The sequence below is a fragment of the Cyprinus carpio genome, chromosome A8 (assembly GCF_018340385.1).
Source record: "Cyprinus carpio isolate SPL01 chromosome A8, ASM1834038v1, whole genome shotgun sequence".
NCBI classification, from domain to species: Eukaryota; Metazoa; Chordata; class Actinopteri; order Cypriniformes; family Cyprinidae; genus Cyprinus; species Cyprinus carpio.
The window spans coordinates 13,836,112-13,858,628 of record NC_056579.1 but is presented as its reverse complement, the minus strand read 5'-3'; the positions used below and the strand labels follow the sequence as shown (position 1 = coordinate 13,858,628).

Sequence of the window (22,517 nt, the reverse complement as noted above, 5' to 3'; positions counted from 1 at the left end):
TTTGGTTGCACCAATCGTATGGCGAGGAGGGTGCTGATGCTGGCGCTGGCCAATCGCGCGCTGCAGCGGGCGGCGTGAGAGCACGCGGGTATATAGACCGAGCCGCGCACTTCTGGCCCCTCACTGCTGAGTTGGCGGAGACACGTTACGCGTCTGCACTCAACGGGGCTCAAAAGCTACTTTTGCTGATTTTCCCACCAAAAGACTTTAACGTTTTCTCAATAACTTGTATCCACGAAGACTAAACGAAAATGGTAAGTGAGATTCTAATCTCTAACAAATGAATACTTTACAGTTTTAACAAAAAGTCACTCGTGGTCGTTCCAACCAAAACCGACGAACGTTAATTATTTTTGACGTTGCGCTCTTTGATTATGCAGTTATGAGGCTTAATTTGATGCATCTTAAAGGGACAGGTCATGTAAATGTGAAAATTCTTTCATTCACTTTAAAACCAGTATGACCTTCGCTTTTCCGTGGAACACATAATGACATTTTGGGAGGGTTGACATCCTACATTCACGTTCAAAAAGATGCGACTAAAACCTGTAAAAAAAAAAAAAAAATCATGAAGACGTAAAACAACATGAGCAAGATATACATTTTAGGTGAACTGGCCCTTTAAGACACTAAGGTTACAAAAGTTACTTTAGTCACATTATTAACCAACTTTATATAACTGCAAACGTTTCATCTTCCGTGTCTTCGTTTTCACATTAAATATTTCGTGTGCGCTATTGCAGGAAGTGTGACTTCTTGTAGGCGACCTTTAAAAAAAAAATTTTTTTCTTTTTCCTCGGCCGGTATGTATGATTGGAGCGTAATATGATAGAACTTCGAAGCTGCTTGTGAGGAATCCGTGGAATTCCACCGCAGAGGCCGCTCACGCGCGCTGCCCGGGAAGAGCGCGAGGCTGGGGGATGGGGGAGTCTGCTGACTGGTTTTCCCCCAACTTCTATAGACTTTTAGCCCTCAAGATACACTCGGAGCGGTCACTCCTTTAAAGTACCGTTACTTGTTTTTGTCGTTGCTTTGTTGACTGCTGAATAATAACTCTTGTTCCTCTATTGTACCTTCGTTCAGGTCACTGACTGTTTCCAGTCGCCCATTTTGCGATAAAGCGCGAGAGATCAGAGAACTTGCACTCTTGAGTCTCATTCCTACTTCCTAACCTGAAAAATGGGTTGTGCTTTTTTCACAAAAGTAAATGTGCTTAGGAGATACTAGCTTTTCACCTGGAAGGTAGTATTTTCAGTATGCACTGAGACTTTAGGGGATAGTTCACCCAATAGTTGAGAATTCTTTCTCTTATGCTGTTCCAAACCTGTGTAGCTTTTTTTTCTTACACAAATGGTGATATTAGGCAGAACTGACAGCTTCAGTTACCTCAAGTAATTGCATCCTTTTCCCCTCCTCATACGAATAAAGTGAATGGTGACTGAAGCTGTCAATCTGACATCTCCTTTTGTGTTCCACTGAAGGAAGTCTCACAGGTTTGGAACATTCCTAAAGCATTCTTTTAACATAAGGAAGTGAAATGTGTCATGCAAATGTTTTCTGAGAGATTCAGGAAGTACATATTTACCGGATAATAATCTTCTGTTCTTTGGTCTTCAGATCAGACCAAATGATGATTCATTCAGTCAGTAAATGCAAGGTCTGGCTCCTTTCTTTTCCAGGTTTAGGTGGTTCCATAGTGCCGTTTAGTTGACCTTTCAACTCCAGGTAGTGATTGAACTGTCATAAAGTTTCAAGTTCAGCTGCATCAGGAAGTCAGGACTTCATTGAGAGTTGCAGCTTCAAAAGGTTCAAAGTCAACATCCAACATGACCGATACTAGTCAAATTTTTAAACCTATACCTTACACATTTATTACTTGCCACTGAAAAGCTGCCTGGCAAAAATGTTACAGCTTGGGGGACAAACATATCTTACATCAGGTTATGAAGAAAAAAAAAAATTATGTAAAATACCTTAAACATTGAGAATTCTGTCCATCATGTTCTAAGATCAATGGGTTTGTGTCTGGAGCCAGCATTTTGGTTGGCAGCCATTTAATGTCTTTTTTTTCCCCCCCATGCAGCGTGAGTGCATCTCCATCCATGTGGGCCAGGCTGGAGTACAGATTGGCAATGCATGCTGGGAGTTGTATTGCCTGGAGCATGGCATCCAGCCTGATGGCAATATGCCGAGTGATAAGACCATTGGTGGAGGGGATGACTCCTTCAACACTTTCTTCAGTGAGACCGGCTCTGGGAAGCACGTTCCACGAGCTGTGTTTGTGGATCTGGAGCCTGCAGTCATTGGTGCGTGTGTGTGTGTGTGTGTGTGTGTGTGTATACAGTGGTGTGAAAAATTGTTGGTCCCCTTCATGATTTCTTATTTTTTTTGCATGTTTATCACACTTTAATGTTTCAGATCATCAAGCAAATGTAAATATTAGTAAACTATAACACAAGTAAACACAACATGCAGTTTTTAAATGAAGTTATTAAATTATTATTAAGGGAAAACAAAATCCAAAACTACATGGCCCTGTGTGAAAGTGTTTGCCCCCTAAACCTAATAACTGGTTGGGCCACCCTTAGCAGCAACAACTGTTAATCAAGCATTTGCGATAACTTGCAATGAGTCTGTTACAGCGCTGTGGAGGAATTTTGGTCCACTCATCTATGCAGAATTGTTGTAATTCAGCCACATTGGAGGGTTTAAGCATGAACCGCCTTTTTAAGGTCATGCCACAGCATCTTGATAGGATTCAGGTCAGGACTTTGACTAGGCCACAGAAAAGTCTTCATTTTGTTTTTCTTCAGCCATTCAGAGTTGGACTTGCTGGTGTGTTTTGGATCATTGTTCTGCTGCAGAACCCAAGTTCGCTTCAGCTTGAGGTAATGAACAGAGGTCCACAGAGTATTTTCCCAAAAGTCTTGGGGATCATCAGAATGTTTTCTGGCAAAACTGAGATGAGCCTTTATGTTCTTTTTGCTCAGCAGTGGTTTTCGTCTTGGAACTCTGCCTTGCAGACCATTTTTGTCCAGTCTCTTTCTTATGGTGGAGTCATGAACACTGACCTTAACTGAGGAAAGTGAGGCCTGCAGTTCTTTGGATGTTGTGGGCTCTTTTGTGACCTCTTGGATGAGTCGTCGCTGTGCTCTTGGGGTATATTTGGTTGGCCGGCCACTGGCACTCCACTGTTCCATGTTTTTGCCATTTGTGAATAATGGCTCTCACTGTGGTTTGCTGGAGTCCCAAAGCTTTAGAAATGGCTTTATAACCTTTTCCAGACTGATCTCAGTTACTTTCTTTCTCATTTGTTTCTGAATTTCTTTGGATCTCAGCATGATGTCTAGCTTTTGAGGATCTTTTGGTGTACTTCACTTTGTCAGGCAGGTCCTATATAAGAGATTTCTTAATTGCGAACAGGTTTTCAGTAATCAGATCTGGGTGTGGCTAGAGACATTGAACTCAGGTGTGATAAACCACAGTTTTAACAAGGGGGCAAACACTTCACACAGGACCATGTAGTTTTGGATTTTTTTCCCCCTTAATAAAAACCTTCATTTAAAAACTGCATGTTATGTTAACTTGTGTTATCTTTGACTAATATTAAAATTTGTTTGATCTGAAACATTAAAGTGTGACAAACGTGCAAAAAAAATAAGAAATCAGGAAGGGGGCCAACACTTTTTCACACCACTATCAGCCCTAAAACCAAGCTTCTGACTTGTTGCAAATCAGTGTTTTATTATGCCCGAAATGTTGAGATTAACGTCTATGTTATCTCCACCGTCCAGAGTTCAGTTAGTTTCAATTTAAGTGTGAATGGCTGGTTTTACATTTTTAAAGAGCTGTATATCAAAAAGCAATGATATACTTGTATTTTGTTTCAGATGAGGTGAGGACTGGAACCTACAGACAGCTGTTTCATCCAGAGCAGCTCATCTCTGGGAAAGAAGATGCTGCCAATAATTATGCCCGTGGCCATTACACTGTTGGCAAGGAGATTATTGATATGGTCCTGGAGCGTATCCGCAAACTGGTACGAACTATGATTGAGCATCAGAGAAACACAAAGTAGGGATGCAGTGTTAAGACCCTAGAAGTATTGCATTTAACTGTTCATTTTAATTTGTGTTTTTAAAGATTAAGTGAGTGTTAGATTATGGTAAAGGTAATCTAATTTTGTAATAAACTTTTGGCTGGTAAAAAATATGGTTTTGATTATATTAAAAGGGGCGTCTTGAAAGAATAGTTCACCCAGAAATACAAATTCTGTCATTTACTCTCGCTTGCGTTCTTTTAACACAAGGAAGTGAAATGCATTGTGAGGGTGAGTAAGTGACGATTTTTATTTTGGGGTCAGCTATCCTTTTAAGTGCAGTTTAGACCACTATACAGTATGTCTATTAACGCAAGTGTTTTCCCCTCCCCCTCCTGATCTAGACGGACCAGTGCACCGGTCTCCAAGGTTTCCTTATTTTCCACAGTTTTGGTGGAGGCACTGGCTCTGGTTTCACATCCCTGCTGATGGAGCGTCTCTCAGTTGACTACGGCAAGAAGTCCAAGCTGGAGTTTGCCATCTATCCTGCTCCTCAGGTCTCCACTGCTGTGGTCGAGCCTTACAATTCCATCCTAACCACCCACACCACCCTAGAGCACTCTGACTGTGCCTTCATGGTAGATAACGAGGCTATCTATGACATTTGTCGCCGAAATCTCGACATCGAGCGTCCCAGCTACACCAACCTCAACCGTCTCATCGGTCAGATCGTGTCCTCCATCACGGCTTCCCTGCGATTTGATGGTGCCCTCAACGTTGATCTGACAGAGTTCCAGACCAACTTGGTGCCATATCCCAGAATCCACTTCCCACTGGTCACTTACTCTCCCATCATCTCTGCTGAAAAGGCTTACCATGAGCAGCTGTCCGTGTCCGAGATCACCAGTGCCTGCTTTGAGCCATCCAATCAGATGGTGAAGTGTGACCCCCGGCATGGGAAGTACATGGCCTGCTGTATGCTGTATCGTGGTGATGTCGTACCCAAAGATGTCAATGCCGCCATCGCCAACATTAAGACCAAACGTTCAATCCAGTTTGTGGACTGGTGCCCAACTGGATTCAAGGTGGGAGAGGTTGACAAGGTGACATTTTTAAATGTCCTTTTTTCAAACGTTATTAAGTGTAACAATGTCTCCTCTTTCTCAACAGGTTGGCATCAATTACCAGCCACCCACAGCGGTCCCTGGTGGAGACTTGGCCAAGGTACAGAGAGCTGTGTGCATGCTGAGCAACACCACAGCTATTGCTGAGGCCTGGGCCCGTCTGGACCACAAGTTCGATCTGATGTACGCCAAGCGTGCCTTCGTTCATTGGTATGTCGGAGAAGGAATGGAAGAGGGAGAGTTCTCCGAGGCCAGAGAGGATCTTGCCGCACTGGAGAAAGATTATGAGGAGGTTGGCACGGAGTCTGTGGAAGATGAAGAGGAGGGAGAGGAGTATTAAAGATGCTTTAAGAGGCTGATCTGGGACCAGTTTTATGCAATGGCCGACAGAAGAGAAACTCGTCCTACTCAAGCACTTACAAGCAGTATTTACCTCTCTGCTGCCTTATGAATGCCAAATGATGGGGAACAATGCCCTGATGTTTGTGATTTTATAAGTGTTCTGTTTCGTTCTTTTCTATGCCTCTATTCTGTCTGATTTCAAAGAAACAAGTTTCCAAAGGCATTTCTGTCTGTGGACACTTTGTAAGCTGTCTTTGTCTCTCACATATGCTGTGATGCGGTTTCCAAAATAAACTGTCAAATGTGTCTGTTGATTGTGTGTTGATTACAAAAATTTGTTAGCGATTTGAAGCTTTAGACTTAAATGACTCCTATTCATGATGGAATCAATCATACTATAATCATGAATCTTGCTGATTCTGTGTAAGAGGGGGTCATGTTCTTTCAGGTTCAGTGGCTCTTCCAGTCCAGACTCAGAAAAGAATATTTAAGCATGAAATTTAATCAAAAGTAAAATTGCTCTTCACTTCCAATAGACCATTGACTACAATATTCTGTGCAAAACATTTCATAACTGTTAGGTAGAAAGTTCAGGGACAAAAGGTTTTTATTTTCCCCACCCAGAATTGTGTAATTACAACATCTACCAGCAGGGGCTAAGTGGACCATGCTTTAAAAAAAGGCTTTCTATTTCCTCCTGCTGATGAGCAACCCTAAAGCACGAAAATATTTGCATCTCTTTCAGGACCGCAATAAGTTGGTATTTTTAAACTTATTAAAGATATTTATTAAGTATTGTTATAAATATTCTGATCTAAATGATAGATCTTCCACAAGGGGTCAATCTGCAATATAATAATTGTATTTTCATCTTGATCATTTTTTGCTAAATTAAAACGCAATGTACAATGACTATACTCCACTGATTATTTTAAAGATTTGACAATGAAAGCATTATAAAGTATGTTATAGATTTAAAATGCAACTTTTACTTTTTTTTTTGCAAAATATAACGAGGTTACTTCCTTCCATTCCTTTCCATTCCACTTATACTGCCCATTCATTACTTATCTCATTTGTAATACAAACTTTTTGAATCTCAATCAGTCTCAGACGTGGCCTTGTAATTTATATATTAAAATATAACAAACATTACAATGTTAAATGTAACATAGAAGTGAAACGCTATCAGAGTTGCCTTTATTTCCAAACACAAAAGTAGACCTCTATTTAAAGCGCTTTACTACAACGCCACCTCCCCCGCGCAAGTCGTCCAATCAGCAGCCGCAGTGAGTCTATTTAAAGAAGAAGTCCCGACCACTATCAGCTGTCACCTGAAGGTATTCATACGCGGAGGTAAACACTGGGGCGGAGCGAGGCGGTTGACGGCTTCGAGCGCATGCTGTTACCTAGAAGTGTTTGTAAAGCCATACAAAACTCCTAAAGTTCCTAACAGTGAGCAGTGTGGAACACATGTAGTCTTTTTTGTAAAGTTTTCAAGTAAATGTACAGTACAACTCGACTGCGTTAGTACTTGTAAAGCCTTGTTACTCACAGTTGTTTGCTTCTACTGTGCGCCCTATTTGTATGTGCATTGGCACATGTAACAATAACCTGACAAAAAGGGACTTCCTCGAAAATAAAAAGATTCTAAAAAGATTTGTCTTCCACTTATATAATCATTTAAAATTAGGTTATTATGGAGTAAACGACGAATGACTGTATAGTTAGAACTTTTTTTTGAATGCGACGTAAATGTGAGGAGTATGTTTACAGCATGAATAGCGCCTGCACTAAAGTAAACTAATAACAAGGTATTTCCGAGCTGTTATCGTTGTGCATCTTTAAGACAAGCTGTTTAAATAATACATCAATCAACGGTAAATATCACGGCCGAACTGTCTCTTTAAAGTGATTCTTCAAAGCTAGAAATGAGTGGACACGCTCGCTTCGTCTCTAGATTTTTGAGCGGATGTGGTCTCAGCCTAAGAGCAGTCACGTCACGGTGAGTGTGTGTATGTGCGCGTGTGTGTTGATTGTTCGTTTTGTTGAAGTGTTAGCCGGACTCGGGGAGTACGGACTGACAAACCGTGTTGTGGATCCCAGGAAGTTCTGTCTCCGCTTCGCCGAGCGACTCGATTCTGCTCCGGAACCGGACCTGCAGGATGACCCAGCGGGGCCCGGCCGAGTTTACCCCACCGCCCGAGTGTCCGGTCTTCGAGCCCAGTTGGGAGGAATTTGCAGACCCGTTTGCATTTATCAATAAAATCCGACCCATCGCCGAGAAAACCGGGATCTGCAAGGTTCGACCGCCGCCGGTGAGTGCTGCCCGGACGGTGTGAAGCGGACCGGCTGAACCGGGCCGGATCTGCGGAGTGATTCTGAGTTCGGTTTAAAGGGAAATGTCTCAACATGGCGGCGCAGTGACAGCATTGCCGAACCGCTTTGTGTGCAGCTATAGGCATCACATCAGTTGAGTTTCCGAAGCTGTGCTGGGTCTGTGCTCGACCTGCCGAACCGCATGACCCGAAATTCTGACTCGTGAGCGCAATAACGTCGCTCAGGATCCGCAAACGTCGCGGATATGTGAATATTATACCAGAAAATGTCTCTTTATGGTCGCTGTGCGTGTCGTTGACGGCCTGGCTCGGTTCTAGTGCTGGATTAAACGTCACGTTTACTTAGTTTTGTTTGCTGATTGTCAGTGTTTATCGTTGATGTAGAATATTGTTTGTCTTTATTTATTTTTTTTAAATGTATATCGAATTATTATTACTGGTGTAGTTGCTTCTGCATCTTTAGTGATACTGACGAACAGAACCCCCATCATTACCTCATCATCTGATTAAAAAGGCCTTTAATGTGTTCAGTGTACTTTTAATGATAATTTAATGTAGACAGACAGACAAAAACCTCGAGACCAGGAGATACCTGCTAATGCGGAAATAAACACTTCCTTTCATTTTCACCTTAGCACATTAACTAAATGTTCGTAAATTGAGTAAACTGTTTGTTTTTATTGCCTTTATGACTTATGACAAACTAATTATACCATCATTACAGAGTTATATCTTCTATTCTGGTCAGAACGAATCCATTCTGTTACAAAAGTGGTTGTGTGCGGATTAGAATAATGCAATTAATTAATCACTCTTAATACCCAGCAACCAAATATAGTTCACATATTAGCCAGATGACCCGGTTCAGCCCTTCGACCTTAATCCGAATCCGAACTCCCGAACCTGTCTAAACCAGTTTGAAGGTTTTCAGTGGTTCTGATGGCTTCTTTATGTTTTGTAGATTATGTGCGTGAACATAGACGAGCCCAATGCCACGAAGATTATAATTACTCATCTCTGAAGACGTTTTTGTGTGTCTGACAGACTGAACATGTTTTTCACAATCATAATTTTTTATTTTTATAGACATCTAAACACGTTTACGTTTATAGCCATATTTAGTAGTGATGTTATTCTAAATGCTATGTACTTATTTATTGATTATTCTTCCTCCATCTGTTGTGTCCAGGGCGCTCTCTGGATCGAACTAGCTGGTTCTGATAATGACTTCGGATTCGAATTCGGGTTCTTTTATAAATCCATTAAACTCGCAGCTACGTGACGTGACACACGCACGAGGTGGCAGATAAGAGAACGCGTAATTACGTCAAACAAGCGATGATTAACGGGGGAAATATGTCAAGCATCATTATAAGACGATGGCTTCGTATCATTTACTATCTTAAATCAAAAAAGGAATGTTTTGGTAGGGTTTTGTATCTCATGAAGGTTTTAAAGCTGAGAATGTTTTCCAAATGCCCTCTTGCTTTCCAACACCAACATAAACGCGCACTGGATTCTGACACGTTTTAAACTATTCGAACCGTGTGAAGTGATTCACAGGCTCGGCTCGGTCCATAAGATGCTCCCGGACCCGATGGATGGATGAAGTCCTCGGGCCGGGCGCGTCCTCCATGTTGCGAGCTATGAAGTGAATGAACCATCTGGCCATTTTGTGTCTTTGTGTAACTATGCTGCCTGAACAGCAAACAAGGAAATAATGTGGGAATAGACTTAATATGCACATAATTTACCTTCATTGTATGGATTATGTGTAGCTGAGGTAGCCTAATAGATACGGATCGTGGTGATTATTGTTCGTAGGGCACAAATCTGTATATATAAACTGTATATGATCTCATGTACAGACTCCAGTAGTTTTTTCGTATATGCCATTTATGTGTTACGAGGCAAATTTTTTTTTTTTTTTTTTTTAATGAATAAAACTTTTTTTCAGGTGCTGACTACGTAATTACACTTTTATAAATCTATGAAAGCAAACATATATACAGTTTAAATTCTGTGGCTTAAATGTGTGGTTTTGATTGCAGTGATGGTATCCTGGGGTGCCTTTTTTGGCTAAGAAAGGGTAACTTTATTGATTCCAAGAGAGTCATGTCTGGTCTCTTTTAATCCAGCTGTTAATTACATTGTGTGTATCTGGAGACATAATTGTGTGTGTGTTGCTGTTTTTCTGGACACAGTTGTAAACGTGGTTATGGGAGACTGGAGACAAAGAAAATGTGTTAAACTTGGACTAAAAGGTTTTATATTGGTGATTAAGATGAACAAAAACCACAGTTCCACTGTTCAGCCATCTGTAGCAGGTTGCATGTGAGTGAACATGTTTGTTTTTTTAGTTCACTTTTAGCCACTGTTAAGCTGACACACATTCACAAGATTCTAGACCACAAACCACAGAGTACCAGTCACATTTGTACAGGGTTGTCTTTCAGATCCTTTCAATTATATTTATGAATGCAAAGAAAATATTTAGTGGGTAAGAAGACACTGATGTAGTCTGAATAAAATGGCTTAGGCAACATGTGGTGTTGCAACGTTGTGTGTTTACGAGCTGTTTGTGTAGATAATTTTGTGTCTTCATTTAATTTATCATTGTGTAGTACCCTCAGTATGAAAGTGTTATCTGTAAACGTAAAAAACAGTCATCTTCTAATCAGAAGTTCCACATTTATTTGTGCGTGCTGCGTGCAAACATGTGTTAATGAATTCAGAAACCTGCAAAGCTTAATGAATTTAGAAAATCAGAAAGCTAAAGATGAAAATTATGTCTTTGATAAAGCCTCTTGTTTTGACTCTGTTTGTTTTCCTGACCCCAGTACTAATTAGTTAGACGCTCAACTCAAGGAAACATTATGCAATTTCAGCTTGCCGTTGATGGGAATGAAGTTTGTTTTTGTGAAAATTTTAACTTTGCTAAAAATATATATGTAAAATGCACTGGTTCATCGGCCCCTATAGGATGTCACAGCTGGATTTTGCTGCAAGAAGATGACATTGCTAGTTAAATAAACTCAGAAATCAAGCGATTTAAAATAAATATTAATATAAAAGAATGAGAAATGTAAGTTTACTAATTGTATGTTTGCTTTGTGTGTGTGTGTTTAGGACTGGCAGCCTCCATTTGCATGTGATGTTGACAGACTTCATTTTACTCCACGAATCCAGAGACTCAACGAGCTCGAGGTAATTTTACAATTTTGCTTTGAGCTAGAAAATTGTTTCTACAAGCTTGTGTATATATTTTTGAGGGCCCAATATTTTAAAATATCTCCACAAATGTAGTGAGAAATGCTGAAAACTAACTTGCGAGGCATTGTGAACTGCTCCTCACTGTTTGGAAAAACCCATAAGTCTCTCAAATCCTCAATTTACTGATATCAACAGTTTTGTCACAGGGTTGGGTTTAGGGTCAGGGTTTAGCAAATATTACCACCTTTGTCGAAAAACCATTGTGTCTGTGAGATGCTAACATAGTGAAACCGAAGGGTATTGTAAGGTCAATGGTCACTGTCTTGTCAGCAGAATTTGGGCCTTTTGAAGTGACTGATATTAAAGTAACACCATCTCTGAGATGCTTAATAATTAACATGCACCATTCACAACGTTGCTGAATCTTATTTTCTCTTTTTCTTGGCATATCACCCTCCCCACTTTCCTACAGGCTCAAACCAGAGTTAAACTCAACTTCTTGGACCAGATTGCCAAGTTTTGGGAACTACAAGGATGCACACTCAAAATTCCACACGTGGAGCGGAAGATCCTCGATCTGTACCAGCTCAACAGAGTGAGTGATTCTGTCGGTTAGGCTTCTTCATTGCACTCTATAAGTCAGTCTGCCTGATCAATTATGACTTTGTTCGATATTTCTAGCTGAAACCTTTTACTCATATCTGTACGTGTCACAAAGTAATTCATGTAACCGCTGAGTTCTTTATTATTGACCAAGTAAAACACAAGCATTGATGAATGTTTATTATGTTTTTGCGATGAAGTCCAACAATCTTTCTCAATCTGCCAGCTGGTTGCAGAGGAGGGTGGATTCGATTTAGTTTGTAGAGAGAGGAGATGGACAAAGATTGCCATGACAATGGGTTTTGCCCCAGGCAAAGCTGTGGGGTCCCACCTGAGAGCCCATTACGAGAGGGTCCTGTACCCGTACCACCTCTTCCATTCTGGGACAAACCTGCTGGTGAGTTTAACATATAAATGCATCAGATCAATATATCACAAACTTTGCATAAAGCTTTCAGCAGTCATGCTAGAGGTTTGGTTTAGGAGTCAGGTTACAGATGGGCTGCAGTGTTAAAGCTGGACTTTTAGGGTTAGAGGTATTGGTTTTCACATTTAAGTCTGATTGAGTATGCTGTGCTTAGGAATGCAATATGTGATTCTTAAGTGTGTTTTATTGTGTTCTAGCTGCTTGTTTTCTGTATTGTGTGCCAGTCCTCCTAGTGTTACTGCTCTTTGTGCCACAGCCTCTGCTAAATGTGGTCGCAAATGACTTCTATTGTCTTTAGAGACAATATGTCATCAATATCAATGAGTAAAATGCACAATATGGTAGTCATAAACTTTGACACTCTGTATGCCACTGGAAGAATCCACCAATAGGATTAATCATATTTAAATACTAGATTTAATAATTTTAACAATATTTCTACGTTACAATAATATACATAAACTAAATAATTGTAATGATGTTTACATATTACAAATGAAAATTAGTAATGTATCAAAAATTAATATAAAATATAGATAAATATAAACTTTGTATATATTTTTTTCAAAAATGTTTCAGCCTTTTTTAAATACAGGCAATGATCATAAGCAGGTGCATTTGAATATGAAAACTATCTTGGAGCCTGACTAATTTTCTTCCCAGTGACTGAATGCTTGACATCTCTGTTAGAGATGTTGTAACCTCTGACCCCAAGATCACTGGCAGTTTCTCTGTAATATTCAGTGCTTTTTTCTATGTTAGGCTCTTGACCTCGCAGCCAAACTGACAAGTTTTGGGGCACCTCCTGGGCTGGAGGAGGTATGTTTCTGCTTTCCCCATTACCTAATCTGACTATTAAATCTGCACAGGATGTGATATCAATATGGGTACTGTGGCAATAAATGTTTCATTTAGTAGTCGCTGTGGCTCTTACTTCCATACTGAAATGTGCCCCTGCTCTCTGAAAATCTTTTAAATGTAAAAATTAGTATTTATATTATAAAAGTAGTTTTTAACCTCTTTATGAATGTTTTACAACAAATATTTCCTGGTTCTTTATCACTTTTTATTTTTGATATGTAAATGTTTGCTTTTTATAGGGCCTTTCGCACCTCTTTAGTTCCAGAACTAAATGTACAGTACTAAAGTACTAGGACGATTTTGCGCGAACTGTTTCCCAATGCCATTTAAAGGGTTGCATTCGCACCGAGAGTGTGTACTAGGACGTGACATAAGCTGGTCGACAGCGATGTCATTTGTGCGCGGCTTTCAACAACTTTAACAAAGAAGAACAACGTTAACAACAGGAGTATAGAGGACGCTGTGATCGGAGCTGAGTTTTTGTTGTGTCTCGCCGGTTTCACAATAATGGACATGGAATGTCGACGTATACGTAAATCGATTGAAAGAATGGAAAGGAGGACTAAGAATCTCCAACAACAACTGGCAGTGCTACATTTGCCCGCAAGTGCCTGCACTTCAGCGTCCGTGTATTTATCGCTGTTCGTCATACTTGCAAAATAAGTTGCCGCAATGTTTACAGTATGTTACACGGCGTTTTAAATAATGGCGGGTGAGGGCGTTTTCTACCTGCATCACGGGTAGTACCAGTTGTGCTGGTTAGACCCTGCTCCGGAGTAGGAGCTAATTTGGTTCTCGAAAAAGGCAGTCTGGTACTAAAATCGCACACAGTTCCTGCAGTGCGAAAACGCCCAAAAGTGGGTAGTTCCACAATTAGTTCTGGTACTATGAAAAGGTTCCTGCAGTGCGAAAGGCCCTTATGTCACTTTGTGTGTGTTTATTTATTTATTTTTTTCAACCCAGTGTTTTGTTTTTTGAGTTTGGGTGACAAATGGGAGCGAAGTGGTGTTTCTTTGACGGACAGTATTCAAACTGTCCTGACCCTCACCCCAAGCCATCCTGCCGAGACACTGTTGCTTTCATTCTCCTCCTGCTACTCTCATCTTTCTTTGCACTTACTGCTCTTTCTATGTGTTTGTCTTTTTGATTTCTGACGCATCCTTTCTTCCTCCCCTCCCCCTCACTCCTCCTCTCAACCCACAGAAACTGTGACCTGCTTTCTGTTCACACCAATCTCTTTACACCTCCAGCTGTTCTCTCTCCTCCCTCTATCCTCTGTCTGTAGGTAAATCTGTAATCTGATATTGGTAGCAGGCGTCATACAGTTCAGAAGCCATGTAACCGGGAATGTTGAGGATTTCTTTCTGCATGCAGTCACAGATGTCACAATCTTTATAGCTGGGTTAATGGATTATTCACACATTAGTGCAGATTATCTTTGGGGTAGAGCAAAATGATGCTGATTTAGAGGTATTTTTTGAAGTGTGAAATTTCACAGTTTCCAGTGTGGAGAATCCTGAGGTGCCCTTAAAATGACCTTTCACTCTTCATTGAATTCTTAAACATCGAAATCTTAAATATCTATCTGGATTAAAAACAGATCTAAATTACTATTAAATTACACTTTAAGCATAAGTTTTTGAGTTTGAATCAAGATGTTATGCAGAATGTCCAAGCTGCTCTTTTCCATGGGATGTCAAGCTCCAAAAATGGCAAAAGAGATGCAATTCTTCTGAAACCATATTTTAGATTTGTTTGAGGAAAAAGGCCAAATTGTAAATTGCTCAAAATCTTACCATTCTTCGTAGCTCTCAAATTTCATTTACACTATGGAAAAAGAGCAGCTTGGGTATTCTGCCTAACATCTTCACATCTTCCTTTGTGTTATTTAAGGGAAAAAATAGGGTCATACAGGTTTGAAAACAACCGTTTTAGGTAAGTTTAAGTGTGAAGGGCTCATTTAACCAGTTGAGTTGTTTTGCTTGTTTTCTTCAGTGTCTGCAGAAGGCGTCAGTAGATGATGTAAATGACAAAGATAAAGAGTATAAACCCCACGACCTGCTACAGAGACAAAACATTCACGTTCAACCCTGCGACATGAGCGCACCTGCTAGACGAGCCAAGAGGATGAAAACAGAGGTGAATGTAAACACGCTCACTCATACTCCCCTTAAGTGGGCTAAAAAATTGTATGTTTATAATCACAGTCTGCCTCTATTTGGCACAGGTTTGTTCTAATGCTCTGTTCTGTATATCAGTTTGGATATAAACCACCATTCAAAAGTATTTTTTTTTTTTTTTAATATTTTTAAAAGAAGTCTCTTTCTCTTTCGCTTGTAAAGGCTACATTTATTTAATTAAAAATACTATAAAAACAGTAATATTGTAAAATATTGAAACAATTTAAAATAACTTTTTATATTTTAAAATGTAATTTATTCCTGTTATGACAGCAGCCATTACTCCAGTCTTCAGTGTCACAATTTTAATATCCTAATATGCTAATTTGGTGCTCAATGGACATTTCATATTACTATCAATGTTAAAAACCATTGTCCTGCTTAATTTTATTTATTTATTTTTATTGTAGAAATTTGATTTCCAGGATGCTTTGAATAGAAAGTTCAAAAGAACTGCATTTATTAGAAATACAAAATTTTACCTTGACAGTCTATTTTGATCAATTTAATGTATCCCTGCTGATTCAAATTAATTTCTTACTTGCTGATCTTACTTTTGAATAGTTGGTAGCATATAATCTTTTGTTTCATTTGTTCTCATTGTCAAATAGATATTTTTTAACTCTTTTTTTTTTTTGTGTCTGTAGTCTGGCTGTGTCAAGTCAGAGGGAGGTGAGGAATGTGAGAACAGACCCAATCTCAGGAGAAGAATGGGTTCATTCGTTGTCAAGCCTGAACCAGGTAAGAATCTTACCTTTGCATCTAACCTCACATCACTCGGATCAGTAGCCAGTCTTCATTAGGCAATATTTAGTCAATATTTAGACATTAGTCAATCAAGCAAAACAAACGTGTGATTAGCATAGCATTATTAGTCAAGTCGGTGTCATTATATAAACAAATGCATTCGTATGTTTGTATTAGAAAGGGAGGTCCCTATACAGGTGAAGCAGGAACCTGTGGAGATAAAAGAGATAAATCCTGAACCAGAGAAATGCAAATCACGTTACAAGAAAAACATCCCCCCTCCTCCAGTCAACATGGTGAGTTTCCTCCCCTCTTTCTTATTCAAATTTAAGTTTTGCTGAGCCTTTTTGTGGTTTTATCAAACAAAATAAGTCATGTATTTATCATGTAATGATATATATGAAACCCAACAGGTTCATGTAATTCATTTCAGTTGAGGAAAACCGATTGCCTTAAACCCTTTAAGTTTAAAACACAATATTTGAGTACTATGAACTTAAGTATCTTTTTTTTTCATTTGAAAATTAAAAATCTTTCTTAATGTTAAATAACTAAAAGGGGTGTTCAAATACATTGTTTAGCAGATTTTTTTCCGTTATTATAGTGCTGTCTGTCTTCCTCTAGGTGGACCTGTATGTGTGTTTAGTGTGTGGAAAGGGGAACGATGAGGATCGGTTGTTGCTATGCGACGGTTGTGATGATAGCTACCACACCTTCTGCTTGATCCCGCCCCTCAGTGATGTTCCTAAAGGTGATTGGAGGTGCCCTAAGTGTCTGGCTCAGGTGAATTTACAAAGTAAACAATAACAGTGTTTGTTCATTATTTAAAGTCAGGAAAAGCAGCAACTGATTTTGAACAGCACTGTTTAGAAACCAGTCAATGTTGCATTTATAGACACTTTAATTTACTAGAACAGTTGATTGACTCATTATTTACGTGTTTCTGCAGGAGTGCAGTAAACCTCAGGAGGCATTTGGCTTCGAGCAAGCTTGCAGGGATTATTCTCTAAAATCCTTCGGGGAAATGGCAGACTCCTTCAAGTCAGACTATTTCAACATGCCTGTTCATGTATGTACAAAACTCTCCTGAGTCTCTGACATTGACTCTCTTGAGTACAGATTTACAAATCCAATGCTGAAACATATGAACTTATCTTTGTTGATGTTAATTTTTTCCTGTGAATATGGTGTTTGTTGTAGATGGTGCCCACCGAATTGGTTGAAAAAGAGTTTTGGAGGTTGGTCGGCACCATTGAGGAGGATGTGACTGTGGAATATGGAGCTGACATCGCCTCGAAAGAGTTTGGAAGCGGTTTTCCAATAAAGGGTGGAAAGTTTAAGGTTGCGCCACATGATGAGGTACAACCGCAAAATCAGATTTTGAGATATTACTCACAACTTCCAACGTTTATTCATACGTAGTACATCCTGTTTCCATCACTGATGTCGTTCTTCTGTGTTGTGATTGATTGGTGTAGAAGTATCTTCAGTGTGGGTGGAACCTGAATAACATGGCCATGATGACACCATCAGTGCTGACCCACATCACTGCTGATATCTGTGGCATGACTTTGCCGTGGCTGTACGTGGGCATGTGCTTCTCCTCTTTCTGCTGGCACATTGAGGACCACTGGAGCTATTCCATCAACTACCTGCACTGGTAATAAATGATATGCTTAATAAAAACCACATGTAGTAGTGCTATAGTGCACTGACTGAACTTCTGTCCCCCACAATGATTTCGCTTTAAATATGGTTTCTACTCTAAATAAAAACACATTTATCTAGGAGAGTGTGTTACTATAGAAAAGTTCAAAATATACTGATATGTTTAAGTTGTCTTGTACACTACAGTTCAGTATTTTTTTAAAAAAAACTGTATTTTTCAGCAAGCATGCATTACATTAATTTAAAAGTGACAATAAAGATATTTATGTTACAAAAGATTTATCTTGTATATTATTATTATTATTATTATTATTTTTTTTTACTTTCTAGTTATCAAATAATGCTGAAAAAATATGTATCTCACTTTTCACAAAAATATTAAGCAGCACAACTATTTTCAATACTGTTAAGTCAATATATTAAGAAGAAATATGTTACTTGTTACACAGGTAGAAAGTACAATTTAAAAAAAATTAATTTTAATAATATTTCACAATATTACTGTTTTCACTGTATTTTTTTAATATATGTTTGAATGTGTTTAGGGGGGAACCTAAGACCTGGTACGGTGCTCCTGGTTTTGCCGCTGAGCAGTTGGAAGCAGTCATGAAGAAACTGGCCCCGGAACTGTTTGAGTCTCAGCCGGACCTTCTACACCAGCTTGTCACAATCATGAACCCCAATACACTTATGGCCCATGGAGTACCAGTGAGTAACATGTTTATACACACAATCACAAGTCACATGCTCACCTGTACCTGTAAGTAACACGTTCTGCTTCTTAGATTTACAGAACCAATCAGTGCGCAGGAGAGTTCGTCATCACTTTCCCACGATCCTATCACAGCGGCTTCAACCAGGGCTTCAACTTTGCAGAAGCTGTGAACTTTTGCACAGTGGACTGGGTGCGGATCCATTCTGCTGTTACAGTGTTATTAATGTAGATTTTCCTGGACAGGTCTCAGAGCTGAATATGAGAGAGTGTTTGAATTTATATGATTTTTTACAATTACGTTTGTGGGTTTATTTTTTTCCTGCTTTGTGTTGTAAATTTGGTTTGCAGATGCCACTGGGGCGTCAGTGTGTGGATCACTACCGCCTGCTGCACCGTTACTGTGTGTTCTCTCATGATGAGATGGTGTGTAATATGGCCATGAAAGCCGGCAGCCTGGACGTGGTTCTGGCATCAGCCGTACAGAAGGACATGCGGCTCATGATCAAAGAGGAGAGAGAACTGCGGGACAAAGTCCGCAAGATGGTGAGAGAACACAAGCAAAACCTGTCAAATCTGTGTGTGAGACACAGTTTGTGTGGATGACACTATAGTGTAAATTTATTCGACAGTGCTCATTACTCTTCTCACTCTGAGAAAATAAACAGATATGTAAGTATGCAGTAAGACAATACTAAAACAATTATCCTCACACTTCATGGACTTTATAAGTGTAATACAATTATCTATCTACTTATGTTTCTAATATATAAAACAATCATCCTCTCACTTAAGATTAGCGAATATATATACTTATTAATATATATATAATAATAAAAGTGTGTGTGTGTCATGGTGGTATGTAATATTGGTCATTTTAATAGGTTTGAGATGATAGTAATGTCTTGATTGTGCCATTTTGCATAATATGCATGCAGTTTTTTTTTTTCTAATCGTCTACAAATGATCATTTGTTAATATTCTCTCTCTTTGTATAGGGGGTGGTCCAGTGTGAGTTGTTTGAATACGACCTGCTGGCAGATGATGAGAGACAGTGCGTAAAGTGTCGCACCACCTGTTACCTGTCTGCTCTCACCTGTCCCTGCAGACCAGGAGTCCAGGTGTGTCTACACCACGCCCACGACCTCTGCTCCTGCCCCGTCTCCAACTACACACTCAAGTGAGTCTCCACTTCTGCTTTCAGTACTCCTCAATGATCAAGCTACAAGATACGAGAGCTGGCCTTATCTAAAGATTGGCCTCTATTTCATTTGACTATAGATATACAAAGACTGTTCACTCCTATTACTTATGAATGGAAGAAACTGCAACACGCAATATGGCGGAATAGTCCTTCTAAATGAAAGAGCCAGTCGCTGATTGGTAAAGTCACTGTGTCACTGCAGCGGCCGTTAGAAGCTCCAGTTCCCATAGAAACCTGAGACTCGAGATTATGACTGCACATGTGCATTGGCTGCTAGCCTGCAAAATACGCTTTTTAATGCTATTTTAGCATAAGGAACAACATTAATGGGGCAGTTCATTTCAGATTTTGTTGCAGATTTGAAAGATGTAATGTAATTGTAAGTTCAGTAGGCAGATTTCAGGATTCCCTCATTCATTTAGATAGGGCTTTGTCTCGGATGGCAAAGTAGATGCTCGGAGGCGTTGCAAATATTGCTGCCGAGTGAAAAGATTTTCTTTGAAAGGGACTTTGGTTTCACTCAATTTAATGCTCAACCACACAGTTACCGTTTCACACTGGATGACCTTTACCCGATGATGAACGCTGTGCAGCAGAGGGCGGAGTCTTATGATGAGTGGGCGGCAAGGGTGACGGAAGTCATGGAAGCAAAGCTTGACAAGAAACGCAGTGAGTTTCATTCTATACACTTCCAGAACTGATACTCTCATCTTTCTGTATTAGAATCCACTTTCAGCATGTGTAGTGTTTATAATCATATTATAAACAATAATATGAACACTTTATTTATATACACAATGTATGAACTTGATGATAAATTCTTCTTAAAATTATTTAATTGGAGATGATCAGAAAATCAAAAAGACATTTTATTTACTTAAATGTACCTTATCTCACAGTGCACAGTCAATGGTATGACATTATAAATAAGAAAAAAAAAATACTATGCAAAATAGTGTTTTAAAATTTATCCTCTTTTTTTTTTTTTTTTTACAGAGGCAGATATTAATATTTAGCCCACTTTTCACAATCTAAATTTTTATGCACAATCAAGTCCCACACTACATATAATATTGTGTTTCAGTCATAAAATGTAACATCACTCAAGTTAAACATGTTTGAGTTCTATGTCATAAGTTTCATTTCTGCTTCTGGGCCTCTCTTTCTATCGCTGTAGATGTCACCGTGTTTCGTGCCCTTCTGGGGGAGTCCGATGAGAAGTCATTCCCAGAGAACGATCTGTTACGTCAGCTGAGGCTGGTTACTCAAGATGCTGAGAAATGCTCGTCTGTTGCCCAGCGACTGCTAAATGGCAAAAGGCAGACAAGGTAACATGCACACAAAACCACAAAGAGACTAGAATAAAATCTACTCAAACGAGCTTAAGTTACAATACAGTTTAAAACTTTGGGGTTGGTACGATTTTTAAAATGTTTTTGAAAAAAGTCTCTTATGCTCACCAAGGCTGCTTCTTTTTTTTTTTATCCAAAATACAGTATAAAAGTAATTGTGAAATATTATTACAATTTATTTACAACTGTTTTATATTTTAATATATTTTAAAATGCATTTTATTCCAATGATGGCAAATCTACATTTTCAGCAGCAATTTACTCAAGACTTCAGTGTCACGTGAAATCATTTCAATATGCAGATTAGTGCTTCTTGCTTCTTATCAATGTTTAAAGTTGCACTGCTTAATATTTATGTGGAAACAATTTGTGGAAACCTTTTAACTTAACATGCGGTCTTAAAAATGGCAGAGCTCAGATCGCTGAAAAAACAGTGAGATGCATTTCAACTCAAAGACAATCATCTTTACACATACTTGGACCAGAATGGTGCAAACAGATGCAAGAATGAACCCTTACACACTTCAGCTCAGTGTTTTTTTTCCATTTCAGGGGAATTTCCATTGTGGTGAGCTTTTTTTTTTTTGCACACATTGGTTTGGTTTGCCTTTAACTCACATGGCCTGTGAATTTTGTGTATTCTTTCATGCATTTGTTTATGTCTGTCTGCCATCATCTGTCTGCAGGTACCGCACAGGCGGGGGTAATTCTCCTAATCAGCTCACAGTGGAGGAAATGAGATCATTTGTCCGCCAGCTTTATAACCTGCCCTGCAGCCTAACACAAGCACCGCTTCTGAAGGTGACTGACACACACCTGCGCACACACATACACACACAGTCGTGTAAGATGCAGGCAGTCTTCCTGAAGATTAATGAGGCACAGTTCATCTCTAAACAGCTCCTATAATACAAACTATTAACTCTCACTCAGGACCTGCTGAACAGCATTGAGGATTTCCAGCAGCACAGTGAGAAGCTTCTTTCTGATGAAGTGAGCGCAGATTCTGTTAGCGAGATCGAGTCCTTGCTGGAGGAGGGCTCTCAGTTTGACGTGTTTCTTCCGGAGTTGCCGCTGCTACGGGAGCGTTTGGAACAGACCCGGTGGCTGACTGGAGTTCAGCAGGCAGAGGATCTGGTATCAAACCCCTGCGGTCTCTCTCTGGACAGCATGCGCCGGCTGATCGATCGAGGAGTCGGACTGACACCACATCCCTCCACCGAACGCACAATGGCTCGGCTGCAGGAACTGCTCACAATCTCGGAGGAGATGGAAGAGAAAGCTCAGGCACTGCTGAAGGCCAGGTGGGGGGGACAGCATTGAATGAAGACTCTTGCACAAATAACACACTGCCACCAATCTACCCTGAGCCAAGATGTGTTTACCCTTTGGAGATATAAAACTTTTTGATTTCACAGACCCCCAAATATAATGAAGCCCCTTCCTGAAATATTAAGGCATATTATAAATGTGTAAAATAGTATTGAAGAAAACTTATTTATTTATTTTTTATTTTTATACCCTATTTTTTTATTCTTTCTGGCTACATTACAACTTTGCACCCTCAAGTTATCTCACCCAACTTCAAGAGTGCATCCTGGAATATTTTTAGCAGCAGTCCCTATATACTGTATGCTGGCTACTTTTTAATTTTTTTTCATTCAGTGAACAGCGCAACTCATCCATTTAAAAGCCAATCAGTCAAT

At 39.5% G+C, this 22,517-nt stretch overlaps 2 protein-coding genes across 7 annotated transcripts in view; both read left to right on the top strand.

The window, feature by feature from the left end:
* Positions 1-103: 103 nt before the first annotated feature.
* LOC109095102 (tubulin alpha chain, testis-specific) lies at positions 104-5,811 on the top strand. 3 transcript variants are annotated; one of them, XM_019108764.2, is made up of 6 exons: positions 119-254; positions 1,680-1,806; positions 2,084-2,306; positions 3,891-4,039; positions 4,444-5,124; positions 5,210-5,811. In XM_019108764.2, the coding sequence occupies exons 3-6, from the start codon at positions 2,186-2,188 to the stop codon at positions 5,501-5,503; spliced, it is 1,245 nt and encodes a 414-aa protein (XP_018964309.1). In that variant the 5' UTR covers positions 119-254; positions 1,680-1,806; positions 2,084-2,185; the 3' UTR covers positions 5,504-5,811. The 3 variants fall into 3 exon arrangements, with proteins under 3 accessions (XP_018964308.1, XP_018964309.1, XP_042618327.1); XM_019108763.2 differs by lacking the exon at positions 1,680-1,806 and having other exon boundaries at positions 104-254; XM_042762393.1 differs by lacking the exons at positions 119-254; positions 1,680-1,806 and having other exon boundaries at positions 2,078-2,306.
* A 1,546-nt stretch (positions 5,812-7,357) lies between these two features.
* kdm5bb (lysine (K)-specific demethylase 5Bb) overlaps positions 7,358-22,517 on the top strand; it is a 19,416-nt gene continuing 4,256 nt past the window's right edge. The window contains exons 1-21 of one of the 4 annotated variants that reach the window (XM_042762389.1): positions 7,358-7,510; positions 7,612-7,823; positions 10,974-11,051; positions 11,530-11,652; positions 11,887-12,057; positions 12,850-12,906; positions 14,944-15,087; positions 15,776-15,869; positions 16,053-16,171; positions 16,500-16,658; positions 16,825-16,944; positions 17,076-17,234; positions 17,354-17,535; positions 18,089-18,251; positions 18,329-18,448; positions 18,607-18,801; positions 19,254-19,435; positions 20,004-20,128; positions 20,637-20,787; positions 21,498-21,612; positions 21,745-22,115. In XM_042762389.1, coding sequence (XP_042618323.1) covers positions 7,671-7,823; positions 10,974-11,051; positions 11,530-11,652; positions 11,887-12,057; positions 12,850-12,906; positions 14,944-15,087; positions 15,776-15,869; positions 16,053-16,171; positions 16,500-16,658; positions 16,825-16,944; positions 17,076-17,234; positions 17,354-17,535; positions 18,089-18,251; positions 18,329-18,448; positions 18,607-18,801; positions 19,254-19,435; positions 20,004-20,128; positions 20,637-20,787; positions 21,498-21,612; positions 21,745-22,115 — 2,981 coding nt within the window. In that variant the 5' untranslated portion in view covers positions 7,358-7,510; positions 7,612-7,670. The other 3 variants (XM_042762391.1, XM_042762388.1, XM_042762390.1) reach the window with 3 other exon arrangements.

Bases quoted from the DNA above. Each gene is read 5' to 3' on its own strand.
- LOC109095102 (XM_042762393.1), top strand. From the start codon at position 2,078: ATGCAGCGTGAGTGCATCTCCATCCATGTGGGCCAGGCTGGAGTACAG. The intron at 2,307-3,890 runs GTGCGTGTGTGT...ATTTTGTTTCAG, and splicing joins TCTGGAGCCTGCAGTCATTG to ATGAGGTGAGGACTGGAACC. The intron at 5,125-5,209 runs GTGGGAGAGGTT...CTTTCTCAACAG, and splicing joins GGTGCCCAACTGGATTCAAG to GTTGGCATCAATTACCAGCC.